Below are 19,656 nucleotides of genomic sequence, written 5' to 3' on the forward strand. Positions count from 1 at the left end.
GTTCACGCAGATGAGCAGGGACCCTGGGCATCTTTCTTTTGGTGTTTTTCAGAGTCAGTAGAAAGGCCTCTTTAGTGTCCTAAGTTTTCATAACTGTGATCTTAATTGCCTACTTTCTGTAAGCTGTTAGTGTCTTAACGACCGTTCCACAGGTGCATGTTCATTAATTGTTTATGGTTCATTGAACAAGCATGGGAAACCCTGTGTTTAAACCCTTTACAATGAAGATCTGTGAAGTTATTTGGATTTTTACCAATTATCTTTTAAAGACAGGGTTCTGAAAAAGGGACGTCTTTTTTTTGCTGAGTTTAGTAGGCCTAGTCCAGTGGTCACCAACCTTTTCTGAGTCAAGATCACTTTCTGAGTCAAAATGCATGCCGAGATCTGCCGTTGTGATTTTTTATTAACATGACTTAAAAAATGTAAGCCTATGCAACAATAACCAATTAAAAACAGTACTGTAGCAATGAGGTTCAGTAAGCAGTGCAGTAAGCTATAGGCCCAATACATTATCACTGCATACTGGCTTTGCTTGAATTTACCTGCCAATTCATTGTTGTTCAGGACATTTTTTTAAATTATATTTCAAAATTTGAGGTAGGCTATATGATCACACCGGTAATAGATCCATTGTTGTAGATCCATTGTTGCACAGCTGAGTGAGCATATATTTAAATAATTTGCTTTTTATTTTACTGGGCTGATGGTGCTTGCTTCTGATGGTCAGTCTAAGCGGAGGGAGAGAGCAGCAGACTGAGGGTCCGTCTCTCAACATCCCTCCGCTCTCCCTTTCCTCCACTGACCAAAAAGGGACACAGTCTTCCAGCTGATGGTGAAACTAGAGTCGCACCGCATTATTTCTGCCTCATGCACAAATTCATGTTGTTACTCCTATGAACAGAGAAAGTGAAATATTCCTTGATATTAAAAAGAACCAAGCCACTAATAATAACAACAACGCAAGCCTATAGCTACACTTTCCTACTCATTCATTACTGCTGCACTGCTTGTTGTAGCGCTGAGTGGAAATAGGAAGAACGCGCATTTAATGGCTTATAAAAGTGTTGAATACAAAGTGTTGACAGTGCTGAGTAAGAGCTTAAACATGAACTCACTCATAAAAACAGCAGCTCTTTGCTGAATTCGTTGACAGTCTCTCTCTAGTCATGGTTTTAAACGTTTTGAAATCTCACAGTATCAATTTTGCCGTAGCTTTCTTTTATGCCTGCTACATTAATGCAGACTCGGTCATCTGAGCAATCTGATTGGCCAGCAATGGCATAGTGCACTTGATTTCCTCTCCAGGCCCAGCGTGAAGGCAGAGTTTGTACCTTCAGACACATGAAATGGCAACAGTTTGCCTACCCGGCGTGCAGGGCAGCTGAATTGGCTGCACCTACCACCAACAGCCCGAGACGAATAAAAAAAAATAGGAACACAAGGCTTTATCGTTGGGTTTTTTACAGAAATGTTTGGCGATCGATTAGAAATGCCTTGGAGATCGACAAGTTGATCGCGATCGACCGGTTGGTGACCACTGGCCTAGTCTATAGAAAGCTGATGGGATCCTCCTATTTTTAGTAGAAGCCATCACTCTGTTTTCTCACGCAATTGCATAGCCTATAGAAATGTTGCAAAACTTCAGCTCATGAAGTGTTTGATTAGATTCCCGATCACATTTGCATTGATGTCAGAGTGATAAGAGGGACAATAGCGTGCTGAGTATCACGCAGTTAGCAAGTTTGGTAGGCTACTAATGACCATCAGCAGCATCAGAGTTTGGAGAAGCCTAATTCCCATGACTAAACGGTACGTGGAATTTGACTGCCTTCATGGCTCGTGAACGCCATTGTGGCGGTAATACGGTCACCGCAACTGCCCTACTTAGTGTAATAACGTAGGTATTGGACTGACACGAGTTTGAGTCCCAGTCAGACTTTTCCCTGAATTTGCTGCATTGGTGTCAGTGTGGGATGCTACTCCTGTAAGGCCATCAAAAGTGTGTCTGTGTGCAAGACACATAAAAATGAGTGGAGGGGGTCATTAAAGTTACAACTCCTACCTGGTTCATCACAGTTAGGCTGGCTAGTGCCGGGTCCTTTCCTGGTCCCTGCTCTCTCCTGCCCCCTGCTGTCCACACACCAGCAGTGTCCTGTGGAACCATGGCACTGCAGGGCTCTGTATTGACCCTGCTCATCGCACTCAGGCACAAAGACCACCAGGATACGGTACCCCTCAGCACTGATCGTCTGGACACTGTCTTTATGCTGCTCACAGCGAGTCTTGGCCCTCTCAGGAAGATCTGTAGAGACAGGTAAGGGGTTAAACTAGGGAACTGATCAACCCAATCATACATTGCAAAAAATTGGTTGTAGTGGTACTTCCGGTACAAAATACTAACTTGGTAAAACTAAATGTTAAAAAATGACCACATATGTCAAAGCAATGGATTATACCTTTCATTCTGGTAGTAAATGTCTATGCTCAAGCCTTGAGTCAAGGTGTTTGCTTTATTATCGTTTATTACATGTGGTAGCATGCTAGGTATTGTCTTTGGTAGCTAGCGCAAAAGCTAGCACAGTTGCGTAAACTGGAGCTCGCTAACTGGCTAGGTAAAATTGAAATGGAGATAGGGAGAACTTTTTACGTCACCCAAATGGCAACTTAATTAGCTAGCTACTAAAAGATCCATAACTTGTGTTCAGCGACCAGTCAAAATCCAGTATTCCTTACCAAGCTTGCTAGCTTCAGTTAGCTTGTCAGCTAGCTACCGCTAGTACATTTAGTAACATTCGCTAATGTCTATGGGAAGGCTAGTGGAGATAGGGATTTGCAGTTTTTTGGCTTATGATTTTCCAGAAATCTACACTCTATGCACCACAGTTAATTATAACAAAGCAAACGGGCTCAAGGAATATATTGAGCTTGAACATATGCCATTGGAAATTAAAGGTATACAGTACAGTCTAAACCACTGTTTTTACATATTTTGGTATTTTTTGACATTTTACAAAATGTGCATCTCCACATGCAATTCATAACAAAAGTCATGCTGGAACAACCGATTTTGCGAGTGACCATGGGATTGGTCGAAATCTAGTATAGTGTATGGTCGTTAGTACAACACCAAGCGACCTTGTCAACAGGTTTGGGACACTTAGTGTAATAACTTAGGTATTGGACTGACATGAGTTTGAGTCCCAGTCCGACTTCTCCCTGAATTTTCTGCATTGGTGTCAGTGTGGGATGCTACTCCTGTAAGGCCATCAAAAGTGTGTCTGTGTGCAAGACACATAAAAATCAGCAGAGAGGGTCATTAAAGTTACAACTCCTACCTGGTTCATCACAGTTAGGCTGGCTAGTGCCAGGTCCTTTCCTGGTCCCTGCTCTCTCCTGCCCCTTGCTGTCCACACACCAGCAGTGTCCTGTGGAACCATGGCACTGCAGGGCTCTGTATTGACCCTGCTCATCGCACTCAGGCACAAAGACCCCCAGGATAGGGTACCCCTCAGGACTGATCGTCTGGACACTGTCTTTATGCTGCTCACAGTGAGTCTTGGCCCTCTCAGGAAGATCTGTAGAGACAGGTAAGGGGTTAAACTAGGGAACTGATACGGGAATTTTCGAATCCCAATGCTATTAATTACCAATCAATAAGCCATGACTAATCCCCAAGGTTTGTAAGACACTAGGTTAATAATAATTAGGCAAGGACTCAGCTTTCTGCAAAAGATCTGTACAGTTTATTCAGAGAACGTTCTGCCGTCCATTTTACAGAACATCATTATATACCAGACTCCTCATTTATGCACACACATTACACACTAGCATCAAGAGTTAATTGTCCTCTTCCTCAGAACTCTCAAAACCTTAACTCCTGATCCTGCCGACATTTTTAGAACTCTGAGATTAGGGAAACCTGGAGGGTTCAAGCTAGGTCAGGTCAGCCACAGTTTAACAGATCTTAATGTTTACTTAAACACACAGCCCCCAATTCCTCTCTCATCCTAGTCAATCTCCTGAGACTTATGCTTAACCCTTTAGTTACTCATTCTACAGGCTATATAGACCATTTCCCTAAATTCAGGATAGAATTATTTAATAATTTACACTCAAGCAGAAATCTCCTGCAACAGGAACTGATCAACCCAATCATACATTGCAAAAAATTGGTTGTAGTGGTACTTCCGGTACAAAATACTAACTTGGTAAAACTAAATGTTAAAAAATGACCACATATGTCAAAGCAATGGATTATACCTTTCATTCTGGTAGTAAATGTCTATGCTCAAGCCTTGAGTCAAGGTGTTTGCTTTATTATCGTTTATTACATGTGGTAGCATGCTAGGTATTGTCTTTGGTAGCTAGCGCAAAAGCTAGCATAGTTATGTTAACTGGAGCTCGCCAACAAGCTAACTGGCTAGGTAAAATTGAAATGGGGATAGGGACAACTTTTTGCGTCGCCCAAATGGCAACTTAATTAGCCTGCTACTAAAAGATCCATAACTTGTGTTCAACGACCAGTCAAAATCCAGTATTCCTTACCAAGCTTGCTAGCTTCAGTTAGCTTGTCAGCTAGCTACCGCTAGTACATTTAGTAACATTCGCTAATGTCTGTGGGAAGGCTAGAGGAGATAGGGATTTGCAGTTTTTTGGCTTATGATTTTCCAGAAATCTACACTATGCACCACAGTTAATTATAACAAAGCAAAAGGGCTCAAGGAATATATTGAGCTTGAACATATGCCATTGGAAATTAAAGGTATACAGTACAGTCTAAACCACTGTTTTTACATATTTTGGTATTTTTTTTACATTGTACAAAATGTGCATCTCCACATGCAATTCGTAACAAAAGTAATGCTGGAACAACCGATTTTGCGAGTTACCATGGGATTGGTCGAAATCTAGTATAGTGTATGGTCGTTAGTACAACACCTAGCGACCTTGTCAACAGGTTTGGGACACTTAGGTATTGGACTGACATGAGTTTGAGTCCCAGTCGGACTTCTCCCTGAATTTGCTGGATTGGTGTCAGTGTGGGATGCTACTCCTGTAAGGCCATCAAAAGTGTGTCTGTGTGCAAGACACATACAAATCAGCAGAGAGGGTCATTAAAGTTCAAACTCTTACCTGGTTCATCACAGTTAGGCTGGCCAGCACCGGGTGGTTTCCTGGTCCCTGCCCTCTCCTGCCCCCTGTTGTCCACACACCAGCAGTGTCCTGTAGAACCGTGACACTGCAGTGCTCTGTACTGACCCTGCTCATCGCACTGGGGTACAAAACCCTCCACGATGGAGTACCCCTCAGGACTGGTCGTCTGGACACTGTCTCTGTGGTGTTCACATTGAGTCTTAGGCCTCTCAGTGTGATCTGTAGAGACAGGTAAAGGGTGCTCAGACAACACACACACACACACACACACACACACACACACACACACACACACACACACACACACACGCACACGCACACGCACACAGAGACACAGTAAGTTGAATTTAAAATGTTTATGTGGCACTGATTCAACTCAACGAGGAGTCAAACCAACTCTATTTTTTAAAGTTATGATAACAAATTAACCTTTCCCAGCATGCTCTACTTTTTTTTTAAAAACTGTTTTTAATATCTGTGTTTATTCATGTACATTGAGTGTACATTGATTAATCTTATGCTACACAATTATCAATTACATACATTTTTCTAAACTAATCCAATCATTTAGTTTGAACTTTTGCATCCGTTGCTGAAATGGTTGTTCCAGTCTAAATGGCTTAGGTCTCCTCCCACTGTTCCTAACCCTGGCAGTCATAATGAATGCAGGTTGTGGGTGAATACAAATTTAAAAACTGTTGGATATCTTAACTCTGGCTGGATTCCAATAGAAATTACATTTCACGGCCTCCCGAGTTGGCGCAGCGGTCTAAGGCATGGCAGTGCTTGATGTGTCATTACAGATCCGGGTTCAATCCCGGGCTGTGTCGCAGCCAGCCGCGACCAGAAGACCCATGAGGCAACGCACAATTGGCCAATTGGCCCAGCGTCGTCCGGGTTAGGGGAGAATTTGGCCGGCTGGGATGTCTGTCCTTGTCGCATCGCGCTCTAGTGACTCCTGTGGTGGGCCGGGCGCATGCATGCTGACACGGTCGTTTCCTCCGACACATTGGTGCGGCTGGCTTCCGGGTTTATACAGCAGTGTGTCAAGAAGCAGTGTGGCTTTCGGAGGATGCATGGCTCTCGACCTTCGCTTCTCCCGAGTCCCTGTTAGGGAGTTTCAGCGATGGGAAAAGACTAAATACCAATTGAAAATCACAAAAATGGGGAGAAAAAGGGGTACAATAAATAAAACAAAAATTACAATTCACTTTGCAAGCCTGCATAATGTAGGGTAGGGTTGCAAAATAATGGCAATTTTCCAAGATGTTATAGAAATTGCGGTTGGAAAATTCCTGGAAATCCTTCAAACAGGATTTGTTTTTATATCTGGGAAAATTAACAGAATTTTGCAACCCTACTTGCAGACTTGATGTGGCCTGTAAATTATGAGTTTCAGGCCACTGTATTAGGGTAAAGCTAGGCCTCAAAATAAGGCCTTATGAGATATCTAATGTACAGTTGAAGACGGAAGTTTACATACACTTAGGTTGAGTCATTAAAACTCATTTTTCAACCACTCCACAAATTTCTTGTAACAAACTATAGTTTTGGCAAGTCGGGTAGGACATCTACTTTGTGCATGACAAGTCATTTTTCCAACAATTGTTTACAGACAGATTATTTCACTTATAATTCACTGTATCACAATTCCAGTGGGTCAGAAGTTTACATACACTAAGTTGACTGTGCCTTTAAACAGCTTGGAAAATTCCAGAAAATGATGTCATGGCTTTAGAAGCTTCTGATAGGCTAATTGACATAATTTGAGTAAATTGGAGGTGTACCTGTGGATGTATTTCAAGGCCTACCTGGATGCTCCCTACCTTGGGAGCAATTTCCAAATTCCTGAAGGTACCACACTCATCTGTACAAACAACAGTACGCAAGTATAAACACCATGGGACCAGGCAGCCATCATACCGCTCAGGAAGGAGACACGTTCAGTCTCCTAGAAATGAACGTACTTTGATGCGAAAAGTGCAAATCAATCCCAGAACAACAGCAAAGGACCTTGTGAAGATGCTGGAGGAAACAGGTACAAAAGTATCTATAGCCACAGTAAAACGAGTCCTATATCGACATAACCTGAAAGGCCGCTCAGCAAGGAAGAAGCCACAGCTCCAAAACCTCCATAAAAAAGCCAGACTACGTTTTGCAACTGCACATCGGGACAAAGATCGTACTTTTTGGAGAAAAGTCCTCTGGTCTGATGAAACAAAAACACCATCCCAACCGTGAAGCACGGGGGTGGCAACATCATGTTGTAGGGGTGCTTTGTTGCAGGAGGGACTGGTGCACTTCACAAAATAGATGGCTTCATGTGGAAGGAAAATTATGTGGATATATTGAAGCAACATCTCAAGACATCAGTCAGGAAGTTAAAGCTTGGTCGCAAATGGGTCTTCCAAATGGACAATGACCCCAAGCATACTTCCAATGTTGTGGCAAAATGGCTTAAGGACAACAAAGTCAAGGTAATGGAGTGGCCATCACAAAGCCCTGACCTCAATCCTATAGAAAATTTGTGGGCAGAACTGAAAAAGCGTGTGCGAGCAAGGAGGCCTACAAACCTGACTCAGTTACACCAGCTCTGTCAGGAGGAATGGGCCAAAATTCACCCAATTTATTCTGGGAAGCTTGTGGAAGCCTACCCGAAACGTTTGACCCAAGTTAAACAATTTAAAGGCAATGCTACCAAATACTAATTGAGTGTATGTAAACTTCTGACCCACTGGGAATGTGATGAATGAAAAAGAAAGCTGAAATAAATCATTCTCTCTACTATTTTTCTGACATTTCATATACTTAAAATAAAAGTGGTGATCCTAACTGACCTAAGACAGGGAATTTTTACTAGGATTAAATGTCAGGAATTGTGAAAAACTGAGTTTAAATGTATTTGGCTACGGTGTATGTAAACTTCCGACTTCAACTATATAGTCATAAAGAGTTTAATTATAATGATAATAGTCGCCTAGGAACTCACTTGGTGGAGGCCAAAGGACTGAAAATGTATGAATTTAACAACCATGTCTCTGTCTCTAAGAAATATAGTCATGTGTGGTAACTATCCAATTCACTCTAAAAGGCAAGGCACACTGGGAAATGATATTGCAGGCGTGCCTTAGTGGGGGCATTAATCAACATTTTCAAGTTGATACAACTTAAATGTGGACAAGCTACAGGGTCTGTCACGACTTCCACCGAAGGTGGCTCCTCTCCCTGTTCGGGCGGTGCTCGGCGGTCGTCGTCGCCGGCCTTCTAGCTGCCACCGATCCCATTTTCCTTTTCGTTTGTGTCTGTCTGTTTTTTCACACCTGTGTTCAGTTAGTTGATTTCGGTGGGTTTATCTACACCCCGCTGCATGCTAGGCTTTGTGCGGGATTATTTGTGTGTATTGCATGTTAGGGGTGCATGCCTGCACCACGGGGTTTCGATTTATTTCGGTAGTGTTACCGTGTGTTTGAGACTTTGTTTTTGGAATCGAGGTTTCTCCTCCGTGTGTGCAATTAGTTTCCCTGTGGGTGGCGACTACGTTTGTGCGTGTTTTTCCCTCTTGTTTGTACTGTGAGTTCGGGACCGCCTTATTAAACATTTTGTGCCACTGGAACTTCTTTGCTCTCCTGCTCCTGATTCCTACACCCCTCCTCCTACTAGGAGGCATTGTTACAGGGTCACAATGACTATTGGTTTGAGTAATAACTTCAAAATCACTTCATATAACTGTACTCAGATATATTTAGTGCAACAGTTAAAAAAAAATGGAGTAATGACAGCACATTGGGGTTTACAGTGAGGGAATAGGGGAGAGAGAGACGTGGACACTGCTGTCTTTGGCCGATCAACTACGTAAATGTGTCTCGTGTCTCAACCGCTCTCTGCTCTCTCTGAGCTCTAGGCTAAAGCCAATACAGAGGAAGACAGAACGCTTCTGAACTTTTGCTATTTGAGTGTAGTTAACTAACGGTTGTGTGTTTACTGATTATATTTGAGTTAAGGCTATTTGATCAAATTAAGGTCATCAGTTTCCCACATTTTTTTGTAAACTTAGTTACATTTGAGTAATGGTCAATTATTGTTTTTAAGTAAGGTGGTCTTTACTAAACTCAAGCATTTCAAGTACTTTACTTATACTTATTAAGTGACTGACTTAATAAAAGATTATGTCGTGTTCACTTCACCATATATATTTAATTTCACTAGTGTTTTTTATGTATAGAGAAATCAAAATACTAGTACTGCTCACTTCAGCTATTTAAGTTTCTTAACTTATTTTCTTTGAGGCAATCAGTTTCCTAAAAAATGTAGTAGCCAGAATTTATTCAGTGTGGAAATCGGCCCGATATTGCGGTTTACTTTGAGCACTGCTGTGTCTACCTTTAAACTACAAGTCATATTCTTCAAAAATAAATGGGGATATTACATTAGTTGAAATCACCAATGAGCCATCGGAAAGTGTAGATATAACATGGATTCCAGTAGGGAACACCATCTGCCGAGAGAGAAATTCCTCGACCTTTTGAAAAACCAGTTTCTAGGGGGTGTCAACACTTAACTGGTGTTTCCTTGACACGAAGGCCTCTCACTCTCCTTGACAGCTTTGTGGATGAAAACCCCATCTGGTGAGTGGTCCCATCCACACTTCCCTCTCAGGGTAAAAAAAAAAAATTGTTTCTTTATTTTCCCAAGTCATTCAAAAGCTGTGTTGAATCTGTCATGGCATCTGGAAGTTAGTACCACTGGTATAGTATGTTTAATGAGGCAATTACTGCTTCTCTCAGACAAATAAGCACTTACAGACAATGTGGACACATCGTATATGAGGTTCAAGAGAGAGGGAGATCGTCGCTGGATAGTTTTAATAAGTAGGATTATAATAGAAAGTGTCTAGATGAATATGTCAACAGGTTTCGCCAAAGAGTAAATGTGACTAGTTTCAGGAAACTAGGCGTATATCGCGCGTCACTACTTCACAAGAGCGGCATTTGAACGTAAACTTTTTTTTAAATCAAAATGCGTTTCTAGTTGTTTAAGCCACGGAAAAAGACAGGAACCTACCCGCTAGCCATGATTGGCTGAGATAATGGATGGGCTGGACATGCCGAGAGATGCGTTTGGATTGCTCTGCCATGTAGCACACTTAGGTCTATAACATGCGCTGGTCAGTATGTGTAAGTAATCCTTTCTAACGCAGCTTTTTTGAAATATATCACGTAGTAGAAAAGTGTTGGTCTCCACTTTCTGGAGGACCGAGTTTTGAAATCAGTGGAATGCCCGGTGGAATTAGAGTATGATAGCTAAGGAGATGGAGAACATTATGGCATTTGATTGCAAATATGCAGAGGGAGTCAAAGAGAACATACAGAAGTCTGTTTTATAAAACACCTGTCTCCGGATTACATCTTCAAACTAAGGGCAACCATGGCATCCATGACAGAGAAGGACTAAACTCTAAATTCCAAGCATCTGCCTCTAACCCTAGGAAGCTCTTTGCTACCTTCTCCTCCCTCCTGAATCCTCCTCCCCCTCCCCCCCCTCCTCCCTCTCTGCGGATGACTTCGTCAACCATTTTGAAAAGAAGGTTGACGATATCCGATCCTCGTTTGCTAAGTCAAACGACACCGCTGGTCCTGCTCACACTGCCCTACCCTGTGCTTTGACCTCTTTCTCCCCTCTCTCTCCAGATGAAATCTCGCGTCTTGTGACGGCCGGCCGCCCAACAACCTGCCCACTTGACCCTATCCCCTCCTCTCTTCTCCAGACCATTTCTGGAGACCTTCTCCCCTACCTCACCTCGCTCATCAACTCATCCTTGACCGCTGGCTACGTCCCTTCCGTCTTCAAGAGAGCGAGAGTTGCACCCCTTCTGAAAAAAACCTACACTCGATCCCTCCGATGTCAACAACTACAGACCAGTATCCCTTCTTTCTTTTCTCTCCAAAACTCTTGAACGTGCCGTCCTTGGCCAGCTCTCCTGCTATCTCTCTCAGAATGACCTTCTTGATCCTAATCAGTCAGGTTTCAAGACTGGGCATTCAACTGAGACTGCTCTTCTCTGTGTCACGGAGGGTCTCCGCACTGCTAAAGCTAACTCTCTCTCCTCTGCTCTCATCCTTCTAGACCTATCTGCTGCCTTTGATACTGTGAACCATCAGATCCTCCTCTCCACCCTCTCCGAGTTGGGCATCTCCGGCGCGGCCCACGCTTGGATTGCGTCCTACCTGACAGGTCGCTCCTACCAGGTGGCGTGGCGAGAATCTGTCTCCGCACCATGCGCTCTCACCACTGGGTCCCCAAGGCTCTGTTCTAGGCCCTCTCCTATTCTCGCTATACACCAAGTCACTTGGCTCTGTCATATCCTCACATGGTCTCTCCTATCATTGCTATGCAGACGACACACAATTAATCTTCTCCTTTCCCCCTTCTGATAACCAGGTGGCGAATCGCATCTCTGCATGTCTGTCAGACATATCAGTGTGGATGACGGATCACCACCTCAAGCTGAACCTCGGCAAGACGGAGCTGCTCTTCCTCCCGGGGAAGGACTGCCCGTTCCATGATCTCGCCATCACGGTTGACAACTCCCTTGTGTCCTCCTCCCAGAGTGCTAAGAACCTTGGCGTGACCCTGGACAACACCCTGTCGTTCTCCACTAACATCAAGGCGGTGACCCGATCCTGTAGGTTCATGCTCTACAACATTCGTAGAGTACGACCCTGCCTCACACAGGAAGCGGCGCAGGTCCTAATCCAGGCACTTGTCATCTCCCGTCTGGATTACTGCAACTCGCTGTTGGCTGGGCTCCCTGCCTGTGCCATTAAACCCCTACAACTCATCCAGAATGCCGCAGCCCGTCTGGTGTTCAACCTTCCCAAGTTCTCTCACGTCACCCCGCTCCTCCGCTCTCTCCACTGGCTTCCAGTTGAAGCTCGCATCCGCTACAAGACCATGGTGATTGCCTACGGAGCTGTGAAGGGAACGGCACCTCCATACCTTCAGGCTCTGATCAGGCCCTACACCCAAACAAGGGCACTGCGTTCATCCACCTCTGGCCTGCTGGCCCCCCTACCTCTGAGGAAGCACAGTTCCCGCTCAGCCCAGTCAAAACTGTTCGCTGCTCTGGCACCCCAATGGTGGAACAAGCTCCCTCACGACGCCAGGACAGCGGAGTCAATCACCACCTTCCGGAGACACCTGAAACCCCACCTCTTTAAGGAATACCTAGGATAGGATAAAGTAATCCTTCTAACCCCCACCCCCCCCTTAAAAGATTTAGATGCACTATTGTAAAGTGGTTGTTCCACTGGATATCATAAGGTGAATGCACCAATTTGTAAGTCGCTCTGGATAAGAGCATCTGCTAAATGACTTAAATGTAAATGTAAATGTAAGGAGAAGCGTCCATCCATGTATATGGGTAAGATACACTGCGTGCACAATTATTAGGCAAATTGTATTCCTCGGGATTAATTTAATTGTTGAACAAACACAATGCTCTCAGTCAATCCAAAATGTTATTGAACCTCAAACCTGAATGTTTAACAAAGGAAAAGCGAGTTTTGTCTTTCTCAGGGAAATATATAAGTGTGCACAATTATTAGGCAACTATTAATGTGCAGAATTATTAGGCAACTAAATTACAAAAATAAAAATTACAACTCACTTATTTATTCTAGAGTAAGTGTAACAGATAAGTAACACAAAACAATTATATAACATTTTTGGCCTTTCAAAAATATTCAGTGATCAATATAGCCACCCTTATTTTCAATAACTGCCATGAGCCTTCCATCCATGGAGTCTGTCAGTTTCTTGATCTGTTCATGATCAATTTTCGCTGAAGCAGCAACCACAGCCTCCCAAATGCTGTTCAAAAATGTGCATTGTCTTCCATCACTGTAAATCTCACGTTTGAGAAGGGCCCACAAGTTCTCAATAGGATTTAAGTCAGGTGAGGAAGGGGGCCAGGTCATTATTCAGGCATCTTTGAGGCCCTTGCTGGCTAGCCAAGCAGTGGAGTACTTGGATGCATGTGATGGAGCATTGTCCTGCATAAAGATCATGGCCTTCTAGAATGCTGAGGACTTCTTCCTGTACCACTGTTTGATGAAAGAATCTTCCAGAAACTGGCAGTAGGTTTGGGAGTTGAGTTTTAGTCCATCTTCAACCCCAAAAGGTCCAACTACCTCATCCTCAATGATAGCAGCCCATACCAGTACCCCTCCTTCACCTTGCTGGCACCTGACTCAAAGTGGTGCCCTGTGTCCATTACTGATCCATCCACGGGCCCATCCATTTGGTCCATCAAGAGTCACTTTCATTTCATCTGTCCATAAAACCTTTCAAAAATCTGTCTTCAGGTATTTCTTTGCCCAATCTTGACGCTTCAACTTGTGAATCTTATTCAGTGGTGGTCTTGTTTCAGTTTTCTTGACCTTGGCCATGTCTCTGAGCACTTGACACCTCGTACTTCTGAACACTCCAGGTAGGTTGCAGTTCTGGAATACAGTGGCACTGGAGGATAATGGGTTCCTGGTAGTTTGACGTTTAAGTCTTCTCAAGTCTTTTGCAGTTAATTTGCGCCTTTTCTTCCCCATTATTTTTTTGCGCCCCAGTTGACTATTCGCAACAAAACGTTTGAATGTCCGGTGGTCACACCTCAATAGTTTAGCTATTTAAAGAATGTCGCATCCGTCTGAAAGGCATTTTACATTTTTGGCTTTTCAGTGTCAGTTAAATTTCTTTTTTGGCCCATTTTACCTGAGGTAATGAGGCTGCCTAATAATTATGCACACCTTGATATAAGGTGTTATTCACTTTCATTACACAAATACATATCACCTGAAAATGATTAAATCCAATAAGCATTCAAGTTTATATGGTTTGGAGTTTGAAAATGTGAATAGAAACAATGATAAGATCAGAATACTCACGTGCCTAATAATTGTGCACGCAGTGTAGTCTAGCTAGCTACATTTTCAGAAATTATACATTTCTTATTTTGTCAGAAAGTCGTTTTCATTTCAAGTTAAAGCGTACTGTTAGCTAGCTAACGTTAGCTGGCTGGCTGGCTCGCTAACGTTACATGTATGATCTGTGTAGTAATATTATTCGTATCTCAGAGCCATTTGCATTGCTAGTTATAGCCTAATGTTAGTTAGCTAGCGAACATTAAACCTGGTTGGTTAGCTACCTGCAGATTCATGCAGGGTAGTAACGTTATGAGTTGGGATTATGGTTCATTGTTTAGCTAGGGACATGTCTAAACAAAAGACTCCACTATGCAAGTAACCATTTTACTACACCTTCTGTATCCTGTGCATGTGACAAATAAACTTAGATTTTATTTGACATAGTATGTTTTTACCAGAGATGGTATTGTGAAGAACAAAATGACCTGCACCAAAGTCAAATTAGGATATAACGTTAGGCCAACGAGACAGTGTCCAAGTTCAAATATTCTCCGGTAGAATGCCCTGCTTCTATTTTGTCACACTCACAACGGTAAGCTATTTTCTATAATTGGCTCACTATTAACTTGTAAATAATGATCATGTTGTGAGTTTATTTTCCTGTAATAATGAAGACAAATGAGCTAAAGTGAAGATGTTGTCAGCTATATGATATGGTCATTATTTGAACTGGCTAGCCAGCTAACTTAACATTAGCTAACAAGCTAGAAATGAACCAAAACATTGTGTAGAAAGTTGCTTTTAGTTGCCTGGTTTGCTAAATTGATTAAACAGATTAGTTTATTGGTGTTAAAATACACTAGTTATGCTATTTTGGACCACCAGGCTGCTGATGTCATGCAGCCTGTAGTTCTTGTGTTTATAATTTTTCATAACGACAATGACAAGTTTGATGTCGGATGACAATAGAATGTTCATGATGTCACTGGGCCAACTGTCGAGAGATGTAATATAAACCAGCCTTTAGTCTTGAAATCTTTGGTTGTTTAGTACATGGCCTCACATGTGAATCCTTAACCTGTCTGGGCTAGGGGGCAGTAATTTCACGGCCGGATGAAAAACGTACCCAATTTAAACAGGTTACTACTCTGGCCCAGGAACTAGAATATGCATATTATTAGTAGATTTGGATAGAAAACACTCTGAAGTTTCTAAAACTGTGTCTGTGAGTATAACAGAACTCATATGGCAGGCAAAAACCTGAGACAAATCTAAGCAGGAAGTGGAAAGTCTGAGAATGGTAGTTCTTCTTTTGATTCTCTATCGAAGCTACAGTGTCTGTGGGGTGACGTTGCACTTCCTAAGGCTTCCATTGGCTGTCTAAAGCCTTCAGAAAGTGGTTTGAGCATTTTCCTGTCACTGGGCAGATTATAGGAGCTCAGTTACTGAGTGGTCTGCCTGGCAACAAAGGGATTGGACATGATCGGTCCCGCGAGCGCACCCCTCCTTCTTTTTTTTCTTGAATGAATACGCTATTGTCCGGTTGGAATATTATCGCAATTTTACGTTAAAAATACCATAAAGATTGATTTTAAACAGCGTTTGACATGCTTCTAAGTACGGTAATGGAACATTTAGACTTTTCGTCTCTCGTTCCGCGCTCGCGTGGTATGCCTTTGGATAAGTGATCTGTACGCACGAACAAAACGGAGGTATTTGTACATAAATATGGATTATTTCGAACAAAAACAACATTTATTGTGGAAGTAGCAGTCCTGAGAGTGCATTTTGACGAAGATCAGCAAAGGTAAGAGCATATTTCTAATACTAATTCTGAGTTTAGGTTGCCCCGAACCTGGCGGGTGTCTGAATAGCTCACCGTGATGGCTGAGCTATGTACTCAGAATATTGAAAAATGTGCTTTCTCCGTAAAGCTATTTTAAAATCTGACACAGTGGTTGCATCCAGGGGTAGTCTATCTATAATTCTTAAAATAATTGTTATATATTTTGTTATATATTTTGTCAACGTTTATGATGAGTATTTTTGTAAATTGATGTGCACATTCGCCGGACGTTTTGGTGGGAATACATTTTCTGAACATCACGCGCCAATGTAAAATGCTGTTTTTGGATATAAATATGAACTTTATCGAACAAAACATACATGTATTGTGTAACATAATGTCCTAGGAGTGTCATCTGATGAAGATCGTCAAAGGTTAGTGGTTCATTTAGCTGTGTTTTGGGTTTTATTGACACATGTCCTTGCTTGGAAAATGGCTGTGATTATTTTTGTCTATGTACTCTCCTAACATAATCTAATGTTTTGCTTTCGCTGTAAAGCCTTTTTGAAACTGGAAAATGTGGTTAGATTAACGAGAAGTTTATCTTTAAAATGGTGTAAAATAGTTGTATGTTTGAGAAAGTTGAATTATGACATTTTGTTGTTTTTGAATTTTCCGCCCTGATATTTCACTGGCTGTGTCCCTAGCCCATAGAAGTTAAAGAGATGGGTGGGGCTAAGGCTTAAGAGGGTGTGAACAATGCTGAATTGGTGTAGACAAAGATGACCTCTCCAGTAGGTTTACAAAAACATTCAAGGGTCATTTTCTCAAAAGTGAGGCAGCAAGTTTATCAACTTTCATAGCATATTTACTTTCCCATTGTTCCTCAACTGTAGTGTATGATATACCATTTTCTAACTCTGAGGCTCTACTTTTATCCAACGTAAAACACACAATTTCAAATTTTGCTACATATACCTGAATCGAGATGGTCAGTTAGAAAAATCAACAGTCAAAAGATGGGGGTCAGAAGAGTTTAGGTTTCACCAAAAGACAAACTTGATGGGATAATGTAAGAGTTTAACACAACAAATGGACCATGGATCATACTGCGGCCGTAAGGTAAGGCAGATCTTACTTCACATATTTCCTTAGTGTAAAAAGGCCCTTCGCTTCTTCTAGTCTCTACACACCACAGTGTTCCTCGCTTGATCATATCGCCTTTTTTCCTCAGAGAAATAATGTGAGGTTTGTCACCGGAGACAGGCAACACAAAAGTTGAACTATTTTCAACTTTGTGTGAAAAGCACATTTTCTCCACACCATTGAAGACATTACCTTTTTTTTTAAGTGCTGTCTCTTTGAAAAGTGTGTTCAGTAAGTGTGTGCATGTGATATGCTGTGTCTCTGAGCAGGTCTCACCTGGTCCGTCGCAGTTGGTGGGGGGAGTTCTGGGCAAAGTCCTGGTCCCTGCTCTCTCCTGCCCCCTACTGTCCACACACCAGCAGTGTCCTGTGGAGCTGTGGCACTGCAGGGCTCTGTACTGACCCTGCTCATCACACTGGGGGACAAAGGCCCCCGGAGCAAGGCCTCCAGGAACAGGCCGAGGCCCCCGGGGAGACAGCCCACCCTGCAGGCTGTCTCTGTGCAGCTCACACTGTGTCTTAGGGCGCTCCGGATGCCCTGAGGACCAAGACACATGGCAAACAAGACCTGAGACAAGATTCAGTACAACTAGCCTAAGTCCCATATCTATGGTGACTCAAAGCTTGTTGGAAGACAGTGCCACTAACTACTAGACCTAGTGCATGTTTTAAGATTTCGATATGAGACAGTGTGGCACATAAGCTAATCTAGTTTGCTATGAAGTCTAAGTTTTAATGAGCATCACCATTGCTAGGGACACACTGGAAGCCGTCTCCTTGGAAATTGTGTTGACACTGGCACTGGAAGGAGCCCAGAGTGTTGGAGCAGGTGGCCTGGGGATGGCAGGGCTGAGAGCGGCACTCGTCCAAGTCTGTGGCACAACAAGCATACTGTAGATTCAATCGCCAAACATCAGAAATGAGGCCAAGTGGACAATATCATAGAATTGGGATCTGGTGGGAGGGGTCTTTCACCCACTATAGAACCTTAACTTGAATGTCCATTCTAGTGATTCTAGTTCTATGGCCAACATCAGGAGAGGAGAAAGGGAGGAAGGGGTTAAATAAAAGATGGTGTTAAGCGGCCTGGAGGCAAATTCCCTAACTTAGTAGCCACGCTAGCCAGGCTTATAAAATGGTACATAACTACAAATTTACTCAAGTTACTTGCCTTACTTTTCCTCCTCTACTGCTACAATAATGATAACTAAACGGAATTAACATTGAACAAATAATAGTAATAATACATGGGACTAATACATGGGCGCATTGTCTGCCCCTTGTTTGCTAACTACTGTTGATCATTGTGATTTTTGCAATTATGTTAGCACAGCTGAAAACTGTTGTTCTGATTAAAGAAGCAATAAAAAAAAACTGGCCTTCTTTAGACTAGTTGAGTATCTAGATCAGTGGTTCAAAATCCTGGTCCTGGGGACCCAAAGGGGGGGCACATTTTTGTTTTTGCCCTAGCACTACACACCTGATTCAAATCAACAACTCCTCATCAGGCTTTGATGATTTGAATCAGGTGTGTAGTGCTTGGGAAAAAACTAAAATGTGCACCCCTTTAGGTCTCCAGGACCAGGGTTGAGAACCACTGGTCTAGAGCATCAGCATTTGTGGGTTTGATTACAGGCTCAAAATGGCCAGAAACAAAGACCTTTCTTCTGAAACTCGTCAGTCTATTCTTGTTCTGAGAAATGAAGGCTATTCCATGCAAGAAATTGCCAAGAAACTGAAGATCTCGCACAACGCTGTGTACTACTCCCTTCACAGAACAGCGCAAACTAGCTCAACCAGAATAGAAGGAGGAGTGGGAGACCCCAGTGCAGAACTGAGCAAGAGGACAAGTACATTAGAGTGTTTAGTTTGAGAAACACCAGTCTCAACGTCAACAGTGAAGAAGCGACTCTGGGATGCTGGCCTTCTAGGCAGAGTTGCAAAGAAAAAGCCATATCTCAGACTGGCCAATAAAAAGAAAAGATTGAGACAGGCAAAATAACACAGACACTGGACAGAGGAACTCTGCCTAGAAGGCCAGCATCCTGGAGTCGCCTCTTCACTGTTGACGTTGAGACTGGTGTTTTGCAGGTACTATTTACTGACGCTGCCAGTTGAGGACTTGTGAGGTGTCTGTTTCTTAATCTAGACACTCTAATGTACTTGTCTTCTTGCTCAGTTGTACACCGGGACCTCCCACTCCTCTTTATATTCTGATTGGAGCCATTTCCACCTCTGTAACATCTCCCGACTCCGACCATCCCTCACGGACCCATTAGCGGAGCCCCTCATACATGCCTTTGTCACATCATATCTGGACTACTGCAATGGAATCCTATTCAAGTTGCCCAGCAAAGCCTTGGATAGGCTCCAGTACATCCAGAACTCCCCTGCAAGGGTCCTCACACACACAAACCCAGAACTCCACCCCCACTCTGCACCACCTTCATTGGCTTCCTGTCAACTTCCGCATCACATTCAAGATCCTACTCTTCACCTACAAGGCCCTCCAGGGCTTTGCCCCCTCATACCTCTCCGACATCCTCCACACAAACATCCTCTCCAGCTGTCTCCGCTCCTCTGACTCTGGACTACTCACCATCCCAAAAATAAGACTGTACACCACAGTGGACTGGGCATTCAGCGCAGCTTCCCC

The 19,656-nt window shown here is 43.0% G+C and overlaps 1 protein-coding gene across 4 annotated transcripts in view; it reads right to left on the minus strand.

Moving 5' to 3' along the window:
• Window positions 1–19,656, minus strand: part of nid2a (nidogen 2a (osteonidogen)) — a 104,385-nt gene that overhangs the window by 19,838 nt on the left and 64,891 nt on the right. For 2 of the 4 annotated variants that reach the window (XM_014210029.2, XM_014210028.2), the window contains exons 12-16: window positions 17,747–17,872; window positions 17,278–17,538; window positions 5,134–5,373; window positions 3,336–3,575; window positions 2,063–2,302 (exon numbers count right to left, since the gene is read on the minus strand). In XM_014210029.2, coding sequence (XP_014065504.2) covers window positions 2,063–2,302; window positions 3,336–3,575; window positions 5,134–5,373; window positions 17,278–17,538; window positions 17,747–17,872 — 1,107 coding nt within the window. The remainder of the gene's footprint in view (window positions 1–2,062; window positions 2,303–3,335; window positions 3,576–5,133; window positions 5,374–17,277; window positions 17,539–17,746; window positions 17,873–19,656) is intronic. The other 2 variants (XM_014210031.2, XM_014210032.2) reach the window with 2 other exon arrangements.

Source organism: Salmo salar, chromosome ssa09 (assembly GCF_905237065.1).
Source record: "Salmo salar chromosome ssa09, Ssal_v3.1, whole genome shotgun sequence".
Taxonomy (NCBI): domain Eukaryota; kingdom Metazoa; phylum Chordata; class Actinopteri; order Salmoniformes; family Salmonidae; genus Salmo; species Salmo salar.